Source organism: Microtus pennsylvanicus, chromosome 8, assembly GCF_037038515.1.
Source record: "Microtus pennsylvanicus isolate mMicPen1 chromosome 8, mMicPen1.hap1, whole genome shotgun sequence".
NCBI classification, from domain to species: Eukaryota; Metazoa; Chordata; class Mammalia; order Rodentia; family Cricetidae; genus Microtus; species Microtus pennsylvanicus.
In genome coordinates, this window is record NC_134586.1 from 2921948 (window position 1) to 2937268 (window position 15321).

Genomic DNA, 15321 nt, shown 5'->3' on the forward strand with positions numbered 1-15321 from the left:
CGGCGGTTCCTGTGTGAGATTTCAGGGACCAGTCATAACTGTTAGAGTTTGAACTGTGACCAGTCTGGTGGTTCATGAGTTCACTGAAGGATTACTGGAGCTAAGGAGTTTTAGAAAAGTTATTAACTCCATGGACAAGGCGGGCAGGCAGACAGACAGACAGGAGGGCAATGGCATATTCAGGGCTCCAGCACCGGAGACGGCAGAGCAGGGTCTCTGGAGAGCCAGTGGCCCAGAGTGAGCACCAGAAGGAGCGGGTAAATAGAGAGGACACTGAGACGCATTCTGCCTGTCACTTCGCACAAATCTGACCCCGGATAGCACCTGCCCAGCCACCCCCATCACCCCAACTATAGCCTCCCCTGGGAGGCTGCTTGGTTAGAAGGCTGAGCTCGAGGGGCTGGTGAAGAGGTAGATGCTTGCAGGCACGGGCCCCTAAGTTACATCACCCCCTCATTCCTTCCCCCCCAAGTCTGCTGCTTCACAGAGAGGGGGCTTTCAGCCATTGCATTCTGCAGGTTATAAGCAAGGATAAGGAGCAAGAAAGAACATTCTAGCGGAGTTCTGTCTTGCTAGGGAAAAGAGACACAAATGCATGAACTTGCTGTTTGTTATATATACGCTGTTACTTTCTCGGATTCTCCGAGAAACTTGGGATACTGCGCTGTGATTGACAGGCCTTGAACCTTTCCTGGATGGCTTCCACTCCGTATCTGTCACTCTCAGTGTTTTGGGGATGGGGAAGGTGCAGGTGAGGGGCCAAGGATTTAGCTGTCTCTGTGGCTAGGCAAAGTGCCACATCTACCATTAGACATTAGGCTGGGGGCTGCTGGGAGCTACGACTTCAAAGAGGTTGGATCTGGATCTGTCTGTGCCTCCATTAGCAACGAGGTGGATTCAGTGGGTCAACAGAAGGACAGGCTCTTTCTTAGTCCCTGGTTCTTTAGAACCTTTACCAATGGGAGCTTTTGTTTCCAGATCACAGATCCGCCTTCAACCGGTATTCTTTTGCCTTTTAAAAACAAACCAAAAAGCCGACCTTTGAGAATGATTCTCATTAGAGAGGCAATTCAACCACAGTCACTTTAGCACGGTGAGATCAGCTGGGACTGGATTCTGGACTGTCCCCTGACAATGCCAGGCACCAGTCCAGCGAGGTTTTTGGCCCCAGACAACACAATGGCATTATTGGAAACCAGGCATCTTTAAAAGAATCTAACAATTTTAGTAAACCACACAGTGAGTATTCTAGAAAGCTGGGCATAAAGACAAACACACATAAACTCCTTTGTTACAAAGTAGCTAAACTACGATTTCAAGAGTTGTGAATGCACGGCCTAGTGTTAGCACACCCACCAGACAGACCTGACCCTGATCATTCAACTGCTCACACAGGGGCAGCTTCTGCTCAGAGGTCTACAGCCAGGCAGGTCACAGCCCAGGAGAGTCCGCTCCTGCTGCTTTGCTAAATGGCTATGTTGTCAAATCACCTTTAAATATTGTGTTCATAGATCACATTGGCTGAATAAATCTTTTCTGCAGTGGGCAGCAGGGCGGAGACAGACAGACAGACAGTCAAAATGCAGAGACGTGACTGAAGATTCAGCCCTAAACTGGACATCTATAGCAACCCTCCCCTGGTGCTTGGGAAACAACACGGAAGAGGGCCGAGAGAATACGCGCAGGAGGGTGGGGAGGGGGCTATGAAGTGCTGTCTTCTGAATGCGACATGGCTGTGGCATTCGTGAGTTCACAGACGCTACGGGTCCCTGCATGAGATCATGCCAACAGGAGCTGCCGGCATTCCAGCAGGCAGCACTCGGTGGGATGCAGAAAGTGGGGAGACCTGAAAGGGACAGAGGGATGTGTGTTGTTTGGGAGGTGTTTGGTGGAGAAATTAATAAGGGGAGAATATGCTCAAGATAAATTATATACATGTATGAAATTGTCAAATTCTAAAAATATTTTATGCAAAATAAACATATCCATATCATCAGCATACAAGTTTTCTTTTAGTAAATGGTAAAATTAAATGCAAAGCAATGAATTGTTAATTAAAATTCTTTACGGTTTACTCTCAGTAAATATTTGTTTTGTGTGTCTATTTTAAATACTATATACCTGGAGTTAAGAAAAACATTTCTCCAGCAAAGGGAGTCATGTGGTACATACTTTAATTCCAGAATTTAGGAGAAAGAGGCAGTCAGCTCTGAGTTGAAGACTGGCCAGCCTGGTCTACATAACAAGTTCCAGGCTTGCCAGATTTGCACAGGGAGATCCTGTCTCAAAAGTATGGGGGTTGAAAGTGGACAAGTTCAACAAGTCTCTCGAGGGCAGAGTTCCCAAAATTCTTAGAATGTCAGCTGGGACATTGGTAAAACTAAGAGTTCTGGTCCCCACAGCAGACCTACTGAATTAGGCTGGGGGGGGGGGGGGCGTAAGGCTTTTGTTTAGATCCACATCTCACTTTTGAACTCTCTCCAGAACATTCTAGGGATGGCATGCAGCTCAGCGGTAGAATATTACCCAGCAAAAGGTCCCAGGGCTACACACAAAAGCATGCCATTATAAAGAACTCTGGGGTGTGGCTGGCTGGTCAAAGTGCTTGCTGAGGAAGTCTGATGTCCTGAGGTTGAGCCTCAGAGCCACAGGGCAGTAGAGAGCTCTGCAAAGCTGTCTCTGACATGGGCACCATGGTGTGTGAGAACGTGCGTGTGTGCACGTGTGTGTACATGTGTGTGGGGGTTTGTGTGCGCGTGTGTATGAGTGCGCATGTGAGCATGCATCACGCATGTGTGATGTGCAGTGTGGAGACAGGCACATGTATACAGGTTAGAAGACAACTCTGTGGGGTCCACTCTCCTGCCTCTACAGGGGCTACTGGAGATGGACCTCGGGTCACCTGAAGAGCGGCCACATAGGCCCTTTAATGCTGTTGTATTTCACCTACATTATGAGCATTCAGAGTGCAGGGCTAGGGGGTTGAATCCTTAGTTTCTGTTAGGAAGAAACTGGCTTGCATGACCGGCTTACATGAAAACTGCTGGCCCTAACAAGTAAGTATACAATCAGTTTGCAGTTTTCGAGACATTAAACATTTTAAATATTTTTCTTTCAAGTTTTGAAAAGTCAAATAAGTAAGTACATGAACTGGTTTTCTCGGGAGCCTGAACAATATAGAACTTAAAAGAAATAAAGCCATGCTGCTGAGTGGTGGTAGCGCCTTTAATCCGAGCACTAGGGAGGCAGAGGCAGGTGGATCGCTGTGAGTTCAAGGCCAGCCTTGAATCAGTCTACTGATCAGTTCCAGGGCAGGCTCCAAGCTACAGAGAAACCCTGTCTGGGGGTGGGGGGATGAAGTCACCAGCTCCTCAGCCTATACTGAACACCTCACAAAACAAGGTGTTGTTTCTGGAAACAGAGCCTCCCTTAATCTGATGTCAAGAGACAAGGTGATTGTTTTTCTCAGCAGAACTCTGGGCTAGGGTTTCTCCTGGCCTTCATATCTGTGAAGGAAAAGGTGTCTGTGACGCTTCACTCCCAGAGAAAGAAGAAAAGCCAAGAGGAGCATCCCCGTCTTCAAGAGACGAAGGGTCAAAACACCGAAACCTGCTGGAGAGGGTTCAGAGATGATGCCGCAGGACGGGCGCTCTCCCGGGGCCCAGCTGCGGAGGAACAAAGACGGTGCAGAGCCCTCTCTGCAGAAGGATTCCCTGTACGCAGCCCATGGTCAGCTCCAGCTGCCTCCCTTTAGCGCCCAGAGATGCAGGCGGCAGGGCTGCTGCTGCTGCTGGGGCTGGCTTGCAGCGTGCATGGGCTCTGCTCGCCCTCGGTGTTCTATAGAGACTGCTGGATCCGCCGCTTCCCAGGGCTGCTCCTGAACCTAGAGGAGTCTCAGAGGCTGGGGGCCCAGTTCCTCAAGTACTACTCGGAGAACACGGGCCAGAAGTGCAGCCGGAGCTGCTGCCTCAGGAAGGATGGTGAGTGAGCTCAGGGCTGACTGAGCCCATGGGGGTGATGTCGGAGGAGCACGAGAGGCAGGCAGAGGGAGGACCAGGGAGGCCCCTGAAGTCAGAGCACTAGGCCCAGGTAGAGGGGGAGGATCCCGGGTCAGAGTCCAAGGCCCTGGCAGAAGGGGAGGACTCAGAAGGACCCCAGGAAGTGTCAGAGCAGGTGGTTTTGAATGAGATCTTTGTGACTCTGTAGAACCCAGGGCATCCTGCTGTCTTTGATACAGTGCTAAATGGATATATATTTCTTCCAGGGGTAACTAGGTTTTTTTTTTTCATAGACCAGCATTTCCATTAGGCTGGGTGCGGTGGCCTACATCTATAATCCCAGCATTTAGGAGCTCAAGAGTTCAAGGAGAGCCTCAGCAACACTGCTGAGACCAGCCTGGACTATCTGAGACTGTGTCTCAAAACCAAAACAACAAGCAAACGAGCAAAATGGATTTGCAATAATTTACTTTTAAACTGTTATTATTTGTTAGTTTCTTTTAAAACTATCTTTTGAGAATTTCAATGTTTTGACCATAATCTCATCCCCACTCCTCCTTCAACTCTCCCCAAATCTCCCACCACCACCCAATTTCACATTCTCTTTTATAAAAAGATAATCTACTGAGTCCGATTTATGCTGTGACCATGGGCCACGCCCTTATAGAATACAGACCCTGCCTCCCACGGAGCCATCAACTGTCAATCACTCCTCAGTCAGGGGTAGGGGCTCATGAACTCCTTCCAGCTCCGTGCTGGATGTCGACTGGCTTGATCCCGGGTCTGTCTTGTACAGTTGGAAGTTCAGGAAGTGTTTCTCCTTGTTTGTTTGTGTAGCCCACTTTGAACTCACTTGTCAGTGGTGGCTGACCTTGAACTCTTGGTCCTCCATCTCCGAATCCCAAGTGCTGGAATTATAGGCACACACTACCACATCTAGCTTAGTAATTTCTTCTTAATATAACTTTGAGGGTTTCAGCGTCGTGCCTGTTTTATAAGATCTCTCTTGGATCCATATGAAATATGAGGTGTACTGGACAGGAAGATAGAATGTGGGTCATTCTATCTTCAAATTTCCCTAATAGATTCCTCTTCTCTATAATAAATGGCATTTAGATGTAAATATCAGCCATATACTCATATCAAAGCCTTCAAGGTCACAGCCACCTGAAACACGAAGACACTTTCATTTCTTTTTCAGTTTTCCCTAGTTTTAAAGCTACCTGGAAAGACACAAGAGCAAAGGTGGAAGAGGGGGCCAACACCCAAGGTTGTCATTTGACCCATGGACACTCACACACATGCACACACATATGCACGTTCACACATGCACACTCACACACATGCACACACATGCATGTTCACATAGATGCACGCTCACACACATGCACACTCACACACATGCACACACACATGCACGTTCACACAGATGCACGCTCACACATGCACACTCACACACACACATACAATCCCAGACCTGTCAGCATGACACACCTCAGCAGCCTGTGAGTCAGGGCAGGAAGGTAGGGCCCAGGTTGTCACCCTTGTCCACAGCTGGAGAACAGATACACATGGAATCTAAGGTCTCCTTCCTCTCCTCCCGCCCTCCCCTCCTCTCCCTTTCTTGAAGCAGCCCAAGTTTCCCTAAACTCACATTCCTGATCCTCCCACCTCAGCCTCCCAAAAGCTGAGACTGTAGGTGAGCACCACATTCCTGGTTCCACAGAAACCACGAGAAAGGGCTGGAGAGACGTCTCTGTTTCCCACAGGTATCTACACACCTATGTCACATGCCTCCCCTCTCACAAACACACAAATGTACGTAATTAAAAAGTCAAAACAAATATTTCATAAAACAATTATTTCTAATAAAAATAGCTTTCTATAAGCCAGATGTGGTGGCTGATGCCTATAGTTCCAGCACTTGGGAGGCTGAGGCAGGGGGATTGCCCGAAATTGTGGTTATCTACAGGCTATACAGTAAGATCTTACCTCAGAGAAAGCAATATTGTTCTCTACCACATCGATGACTTTATCACAAACCTAAATATTAAATAAGAACCTTTTCAGTTTCTTTCTCTTAGAACGTCCTAGAACCATCCTCGGGGACTGTTTTTGCCACCCAGGATATTAACAAAACATTAATCAATCGTGTTAGATCACTTCTCCTCTGGAAAGGATAGGAATGCAGAAACCCAAGGCTGTTCCAGAAGTGAAAGCAGAGCTGTGGCTCCCCATGGCTGACCCTCCTGAGAGGCAGATCAGGGCTCCACCACAGTGTTCTCCACATCTCACCCCCAAGCCCTGGCTTGCTTCAGGGGTACACGGTGTCTCTGTTATCTTGCTTTATTAAGAGTGTGATGTCTCTGAGCCAGCGGACACATCCCATGGTCCTGAGCACTCTGCAGTGGGAATGACGTTCCAGTGCAGGTCAGGGAGGCTGCGTTCCAGTGCAGGTCAGGGAGGCTGAGTTCCAGTGCAGGTCAGGGAGGCTGCGTTCCAGTGCAGGTCAGGGAGGCTGAGTTCCAGTGCAGGTCAGGGAGGCTGCGTTCCAGTGCAGGTCAGGGAGGCTGAGTTCCAAGCTGTGCACTAGCACCTGACTCTGGGTTTCCAGAGACAGCACAGTGTCTTAAGGAGCAAGTCTAGAAAGAAGGCTGACATGGGTATGTGATATGCAATAGGCCCTGATAATCCCAGAGGTCAGCATCCTTCTCTTTATAACACCAATTAGGCTCCCTGGGGTCAAGGTTTATACCCAGGTCCACACCCTCGGGTGTCACATGATCCTCTTGCTCTCCGCCTTTCTTTTTATCTTCCTGCTTCCTCTCCTGGCCTCAGGACCTTAGCATTCAGAGAGTACATTACGCCTGGAAACCAGACGGGTGCTTTCTAACGCATTGTGTAGACAACTGATGATCTCATGCACAAAAAATACTAAGACTAAAATAGAATGATAATTTGGGGTATGGTGGTGTGTGTCTTTAATTCCAGCAAGTAGAGGCGGGCAGATCTCTGAGTTAGGGCCAGCCAGTGTTACACAGTGAGTCTCTGTCTATAATAAATAAATAAATAAATAAATAAATAAATAAATAAATAAATAATCAATCAGCCAATCAATCCATTTACAATCCCAGTGCAGAGGCAGGAGGCCACAAGGCCTGGATTCAGACCGGTTTACATAACAAGTTTCAGGCCAGTTGGAGTTATTTAATGAGATCCTATCTCAAAAAACCAAACACAAAGCTGGGCCGTGTGCTCGCATCACTTGGGAGGCAGATCTCTGTGAAAAACCCTGTCTTGATAAACAAACAAACAAACACATCCCTGGGATCCTCTGTGGAAGGGAATGTATCAGAGAGCGCTTTAAAGTAAAGACTCTTTTCAAATAGGTGTATTATATAGTTTCAATTTTGCTTGTTTTTTTTTTTTCAACATCCAAAGCTTTTTAATAACAGTAAGATCCAGGGTTAGATTTTGTAGCCGCGGCTGGCCCTTCTGCCTCTGGCACGTTCAAACTTCCGGCCCTTGGAGCGGACATAGGGTTTGGTATGGCTGTGTGGGGTTCCTGGGGCCTTGCCAAAATGCCGGTACACCTCTCGGCCCTTCCGAGGTCCAGACAGGAGCACAGTGCTATGGTCCTTGGGAGACTCCAAGGCCAGCTGGTCAAAGGTGAGGATCTTACCCCCAGCCTTGAGGATGCAACTTCGGGCCCGGCTGCTCACCCGCAGTGCACACACCTTCAGTTTGGGCACATCCAGAATCCTCACGTCATCTGTGACCGTCCCCACAACCACAGCTGTCTTGTTTTCTCGGCCGAGAAGCTTCATCTTTCGATCATCCGGGACAGGGACAGAGGTGGCCGGTTGGTGTGACTCATGAATAACCTTTTCAGCACAACCTGATTGAAGGTGGAGTTGGTTCGCCTGGCCGGAAACCTGTACAGCTTGACCAGCAGCCGCAGGTAGATGTCCTGGCTCTTGGGCTCCTTACGCCGAACCTTTCGGTCCTTGTTGTGGCGGATGTCAACACCCATGATGGCGCCTCCTGCACGGCCTGGTCCGGAAAGTGCTTGTTTGTATTTTGAGACAGGGTTTCTCTGTGTAACAGCCCTGGCTGTCCTGGAACTCTTCTTTGTAGACCAGGCTGGCCTCAAACTCACAGAAATCCACCTGCCTCTGCCTCCCGAATGCTGGGATTAAAGATGTGTGTCACCACTGCCCGGCCCAGTTACAATAGTTTTTAAGCACAGCACAAGATTGGGCTAATTCAGTGTTCCAGAAAGAAATAGAAGTTCCTCAGAGCCCATCTGTCTAGCAGCAAAGCGAGCTGGGTGGGTATGTCTGGGTATGTCCTTGTGATCCCAGCACTAGCTGGCTAAGGCAAGCCCATTACAGGCTGGAGGCCCCCTGGGCTGCATAGCAGGGCTCTCTCTCCCTGCCACACACACACCTACTGATGGAGCCAGGACCCTATGCAGATGCCCTTGGCCTTTTCAGTTTCCTGTAACGTGGCCGTCTTCTTCCATGATCCCATCCACGACAATGTCAACTGCCTCCACGTCCACTGCCCAACTCTGGAGAGCTGCATCCTGGAGCCGGGGACCAGTGCTATTCTGTACAACATAACAGCAGGTAAGGACTCTGCCTCACAAGGCTTCGGGACCAAGTGCTAGCTAGTACCCTGGAAGGGCTCGCAGCCTCGACACTGGCTGGCAGCACCAGGCTTAAGTCCCCAGACTGTAGTGTTCCAGCAACACCTCTCTCTCGTCTCCAAGGTGCTCCTGCACACGTCAGTGTGTTCACACACACACTCACACAGAGACACACATGCACGTACTCGCATGCACACGGTCATTAAGAGGAACTGTAAATGTGAAAGACCAAGACAGAGGTAGGCAAGGAACTCTGGGCCATCATCAGGACAGTGGGAAAACCTGGACTGGCCACAGGGGTGGGGATGCCGGGAGCCACAGTGGAAATATGGCTCCAGGAGGACAGAGCGGTATCTTCAGGTTGACTTTATCCCAGAGGGAGCGCGGCATGGTAGTGAGCTCAGGGTCTCAGCACTCTGGCTACAGACCAAGACAGAAGCATCATGAGTTTAAGGCCAGCCTGGGCTGCATAGGCCCTGTCTCAACAACAGAAAAGAAATAAGGAATCAACAAAAGCACAGATCGAGAAAAGGTGGCAATTAAAGAGACATGTACGATTGCCTTGGTCTAGGTGGATAATATACAGGATGCAGGCTAGACACCTAGTCAGGGAAGCGCCTGAACTGACAGGTAATGGTAACTGTGAGGAAGAAGGAAGTTACCTGAACACTGGAAAAAAGGATCCATTCGGAGCGTGTGTGTGTGTGTGTGTGTGTGTGTGTGTGTGTGTGTGTGTGTGTGGTGCTGGAGCTTGAACCTGGGGCTTCCCACAGAGACTTATCCTTAGTTATCTTTTAAATGAAGGAATGGTGAGGAGGAAGAGTCAACCCCTGCTGAGCATAGCCCAGGGTGAGTGGTGGGGGTGGGGAAGCAAGGAGCAGAGGTCAGGGTTTGGGTTCTGAGCCTGCTCAGAGATGATGCCAGGTGTCCCAGGTGAAGTGTCTGACAGGACACTGGAAAAACAAGTTCCGAGCCTGAAAGAGGAAGACATGGCAACAACATGTGTTCCGTGCCATCAGCACAGCGGGGACAGTTGGAGAATTTCGGGGGGGACAGTAAAGGGAACACGTCACTGAAGACTAAGGATGGTGTCCGAGCTTGCTTTCTGTTGCAGTGATAAACACATCAAAAGCGGTTTGTAGAGTATTTGAGTGACGGGTCCTGTACAGGCTTGGGTATTAGTTGGTGCTCCTGGGAGGCTCAGATGGTACAGCCGTGCTGGAAGCGTGTGGCTGGGTGCAGGCTGTGAGATCAGATGGCCTTGCCTTACCCCTAGTGTGCTCGGTCTGTTCCACGCTTGCACCTGAAGATGTGAGTTCGGTTTCCTCTGACCACGCATGCGTGCGGTCGTGATGCACTCTTTTCTAAATTATTTTTATTCTGTATGCATTGGTGTTTTGCCTGCATGCATGTCTGTGTGATAATGTTGGATCTCCTGGAACTGGAGTTATAGACAGTTGTGAGCTGCCACTTGGGTTGCTGGGAATTGAACTTGGGTCCTCTAAAAGAACAGTCAGTGCTCGTAACCAGCATGCCATCTCTCCAGCTCCCACGGTGCACTCTTACTTCCCGAACCATAAGATGAACTCCTTCTGGAAGTCGCTTTTGGTGTTTTCTCGCATCAACAGGAAAGTAGCTAAGTGTTGTGTGTGTGGGTTGTCTCATCTTATAATCCTTATTTATTTATTTATTTTTGGTTTTTCAAGGCAGGGATTCTTTTTGTAGCCCTGGCTGTCCTGGAACTCACAGAGATCCACCTGCCTCCGCCTCCCTAGTGCCGGGATGAAAGGTGTGTGCCGCCACCACTTTACAACCCTATGACTCCCAGCTCACAACCCATCACCAAGGGAAGTGTATGTGTGTGTGTGGGGGAGAGACTGGAGGCGGGAGCACTTAGCAGCCTCCTCTCTTGCTTGTTCCCAGGCTTGAACTCAGCCAGCTTTTTATACAGCCTAGCTCCACAGTGGCTGAGCCCTTCTGCATCAACTGCCAATCAAACATCCCACAGACACGCCCACATGCCAATCTGAGGGAGGCTAACTCCTAAGTGGAACTAGGCACTGCTGAGGCGTTCCCTCTTCCCAGGATGTTGACGTCAGAAACTAGCTAAGAAGATGGGGACTGTAGCACCTACAAACCAGCCAAGGATAAAGGGAGGCAGGCAGTCTGGGTGGGCCCCACAGTGCTGAGGACAAGTGACAGGACACAAGTGACCAGGAAGTCAGAAGTCACTGCCTTATGTTTTACAAAATGATGGGGGTGAAACATCGCAGGGGCCAAAGTTGGAGAGGGGAGGGGAGTGAGGGAAGCGGACCACAGTACTCCCTGGCAGGGGTGCTGGAAAGCTGCAGACTTTTTACTTTCCTCTCCCCCTGAAGACAAGTGTTTGGGCATTCCTAACAGAAAAGTGAGGATACAAAACCCAAACAAGGGGGGTGTAGCTGCTGGCTTCCCCCTTCCCGGCTCTGCTCTGCCAGCTCAAAGTGGCATATGGTATTCCCCACGGCTGCTGGCAACATGAGGACCCTGGCACAAAGCCTACTTTGTACACAAAGCCTTCTCAGCACAGCCATATTTGTCCACAGCAGAGTGTGTCCCTGGACGGATAAACTCGGCATTCAGCCTTCTCTCAACCTCAGGCCTGTGGAGCTAGAGATGGAATTCGACTCTGTTCAGGGACCCAGTGAAGTAAAAGCCTCAGGGCTTCCAGACTGTGCCTAAGGCCGCCTCACTGAAACTAAGTCTAATATACCATATTAACTGAAAATTTCTGAAATTTTAAAATAAATAAAAAGTAGCATTTAAAAAAATTAATAATTAAGTGATCTCATTATCTTTCAGGCATAGATCCAGATCTGCTGGTTTTTGAGCACCCATCCCCCACACACCTGGACTCCCGCTCCTCAGCTGAATGGTGGGAGAGACTGCGGATCCTAAAAGCTCTGGACTTAGCTAACACAGGGCTCCACACGGAGGGAACACAGCGCATGCTGCCGCCCACGGAGGCTACTGTGTCAGCCACACATCAAGAGCAAAGTGCACACACAGGAATCAGCTACTCCAGGAAGCCGACCACAGATCTGGGGATGAGATTCATTGCTGTGAACACGTCCACAGCTACCGAGGTCAGCAAGGCGTCACGTAGCACAGACTTCACCCACAGTCCAGATAACCTGACCGTTTCTCCATTCTTGGGACCCACAGACACAAAAGCATCCCAGGCGTCCAGTCACTCCCGACTCAACGTTAGCAAGCAATCACTGAACAAAACCAAGGGGTCCCACAGTGGCAACCTCACATCTGAGGACGAAGTGCCCCAGGGTGGAGCTCCAGGGACAGCAGGGGCCTGGCTGGCTTCTGTGACCCTGGGTGCTGCCATTGCCTGCCTCTGCTGCTGTGTGGTCATGGGGGCATCTAGGTACCGCGGAGAGCAGCAGGGCTGGCATCGCCTGGGGCAGCAGAGGTCAGGATAACACCCTTGAGGAGTTCCTCAAGGCCAGAGCCAGGTGTTGTCAGAAAACAGCATTTGCATTCAAAAATAAAGCTATCCTACCAACTGGCCAAGGCTTGGTAAAATTGTCTACTTTCCCGGTGATTTTGACTTCCTGAATTGAGAGAGGGGAGGGGAGGGGAGGGAATCACAAGTTGGATGAGATGGCACATGTGATCCCAGCACTCTGAAGATGAGGCAGGATCAGAAGTGACTTTAAGGCCAGCCGGGCGAAAATGAGACTCTGTCTTTATAAGATGGGATGGGAGAGGGGAAAGGGAGAGAAAAAAGAGGGCACTCAGGTGGCCTGGCTCAGAAGTCAGCGCTCAGTAACCTTAACAGGGTGACAAAACTGGATGAGGTCGGGAAAGATGAGCTCTGACTTCGACTTCGCTGCAAGCAAATGCTTCCTGCTTTCTAGGGTCAACTGATCAGGGCTTCAATCCCTGGGATCAGCAGGGGAAAGGAGAGCAAACTCCACAAGAGTACTGTAGCATGCACACACACGCACACACACTCACAAACAATAATAAATGTAACAGCATAGCCACCATATGAGAACTCCACCAGGAGTACTGTGGTATGTACATACACACAATAAATGTAAACATATAATAAATAACAAATGTATGTGCACAATAATAAATGTAAAAGAACTAAACTTTAGTTAAAAACTAAACTTAATGAAAGAAAAATTAAAGTGTCTAAAAGAACACTGTTACCTCAGCCATGAAAATAAACTGCCCAGTGGCCTAAAAGACGTCTTTCTCTTTCCCCAGTGCTGACACTGGGTAGGTAGCAGTAACTTCTATTAATATATATTAAATATCCATATATTTAATGTGTATTAATATTATTATAAAATATTATAAATAAATAAAGGAAGGGCCAGAGAGATGGTCTAGTGGGTCAAAGTGCTTGTCTGACCACTGACTTTTCAACCCTTGAGACCCACAGTAGAAGAAACACCTCCCATAAAGCTGTTGTCTGGCCTCCACCCAGATTCTAGCAAGCCCCTCCCCCACACATGCATGCACTCACACACCCAGGCATGTGCACACACACACACCCAGATGTGCACTCACACACCCAGGCATGTGCACACACACACAGGCATGCACACACACACCCAGGCATGTGCACACACACCCAGGCATGTGCACACACACACACACAGGCATGCACACACACACCCAGGCATGTGCACACACACACACAGGCATGCACACACACACACCAGGCATGTGCACACACACACACCCAGGCATGTGCACACTCACACACCCAGGCATGCACTCACACACACACACACACCCAGATGTGCACTCACACACCCAGGCATGCACACACACACAGGCATGCACACACACACCCAGGCATGTGCACACACACACACAGGCATGTGCACTCACACACACACAGGCATGCACTCACACACCCAGGCATGCGCACTCACACACCCAGGCATGCACACTCACACACACACGCATGCACTCACACACCCAGGCATGTGCACACTCACACACACACACATGTACTCACACACCCAGGCATGTGCACACACACACACACACAGGCATGCACACACACACCCAGGCATGCACACTCACACACACACGCATGCACTCACACACCCAGGCATGTGCGCACACACACACACACACACACCAGGCATGTGCACACACACACACACACACCAGGCATGTGCACACACACACACAGGCGTGCACACACACACACACAGGCATGCACACACACACCCAGGCATGCACACTCACACACACACGCATGCACTCACACACCCAGGCATGTGCACACACACACCCAGGCATGTGCACACACACACCCAGGCATGTGCACACACACACACCCAGGCATGTGCACACACATTCTCAAATGTATATAAAACATTCTCTACCAGTGGAGTATCAAGCAAAAAGAAAAATCTGACTTAAAAACTTACCTTGATTGTTAATGATTCAAAATATTAGGCTTCTAAAGCCATCGATTTCTCTGCTAATGTATTATAAAGTTCCACAACTGCGGGAAGGAGATCCAGGTTTAAATTACCATGAGCTCTGTTTAAGTATATGTGTGGTGACATTGCTGGGATTCTCGCCCCGTAAAATCGTATTTAAAGAAGTAATTCAAGAAACTGTGTCTAGAGATCATCGGAATTGTCTCTTTTAAACTCAGTCACACTTTTTGCTTTGTATGTTTTTTGAGACAGTTTCTCTCTGAAGCCCTGGCTGTCCTGGAACTCACTCTAGACCAGGCTGGCCTCGAACTCAGAGATCCCTCTGCCTCTGCCTCCCAAGTGCTGGGATCAAAGTTGTGTATCACCATTGCCCAACCCCATTTTTTGCTGTTTAGAGAGGGTCTTGATGTGTAGCACAGAATGACCTTGGAGTCCTGGTTACCAAGTGCTGAGACTAAGGCATGTGTGAGCACGCCCAGCTTCAAATGGACTTTTAATTCGTATGAATTGCTTAGGGATTTTCCAATACAGTAGAAGTACAAAGGATGTTCCTCCTGGGGTTTTTCGCAACAGGACTCATTTCTTGAAGAATCTCAGAAATGACTATAATTTGAAAAAAAAAAAAACCCTCTTTACCTTTATAAGGAAATGAATGCACCCAACCCTGCTCCCTTTGGATAGCCCGAGAGGCAGTGCAGACCAGAGACGGCAAGAGGCCAACACGCTTGGCTAGAAACACAGGTAAGTTCTCGCCATTCCACAATCCTGACTCCTCAGGTCAACCTGAACTGGCAGAACAGTTAAAGCAAGAGCTCCAAGACTGTCCTCACTTCTGACCCAAATCCAAGTTCTGGTGTTTGCAAAACCACCCCAGGCTGGAACTCAGGGTTCAGCCTTGTCCTTCAGGGAAAGGACGCAGTTTAACATGGCCCAGGGGAAGGGCTGAGTCCAGAAGTTCTGAGTGTGAGCCTCAAAGGTCCCCTCCCTCTGTGCAGTCAGGCCACACCACTGCTCAGAAAATCACAGCCAGGACACCCCTACTTCCTCAGCACCGCACCAGCACTATGGACGTCCCCTCCCCTGTGCTCCTCCTGGGAGCTGGAAAGCCCCAACCGCACACTGCAGTGCACAGAAATCTGACATAGACAATATTCTTAAATATTTCCCCATTTATATCAAACCAGCGACAACATACACCACAAAA

The 15321-nt window shown here is 49.3% G+C and overlaps 1 protein-coding gene and 1 pseudogene across 1 annotated transcript; one reads left to right on the top strand and one right to left on the bottom strand.

The window, feature by feature from the left end:
* Window positions 1-3698: 3698 nt before the first annotated feature.
* On the top strand, window positions 3699-12139 carry Mansc4 (MANSC domain containing 4). Its single transcript, XM_075981905.1, has 3 exons — window positions 3699-3980; window positions 8495-8629; window positions 11491-12139. The coding sequence occupies exons 1-3, from the start codon at window positions 3764-3766 to the stop codon at window positions 12120-12122; spliced, it is 984 nt and encodes a 327-aa protein (XP_075838020.1). The 5' UTR covers window positions 3699-3763; the 3' UTR covers window positions 12123-12139.
* On the bottom strand, window positions 7407-8058 carry LOC142855409 (large ribosomal subunit protein eL18 pseudogene; annotated as a pseudogene).
* Window positions 12140-15321: the final 3182 nt, after the last annotated feature.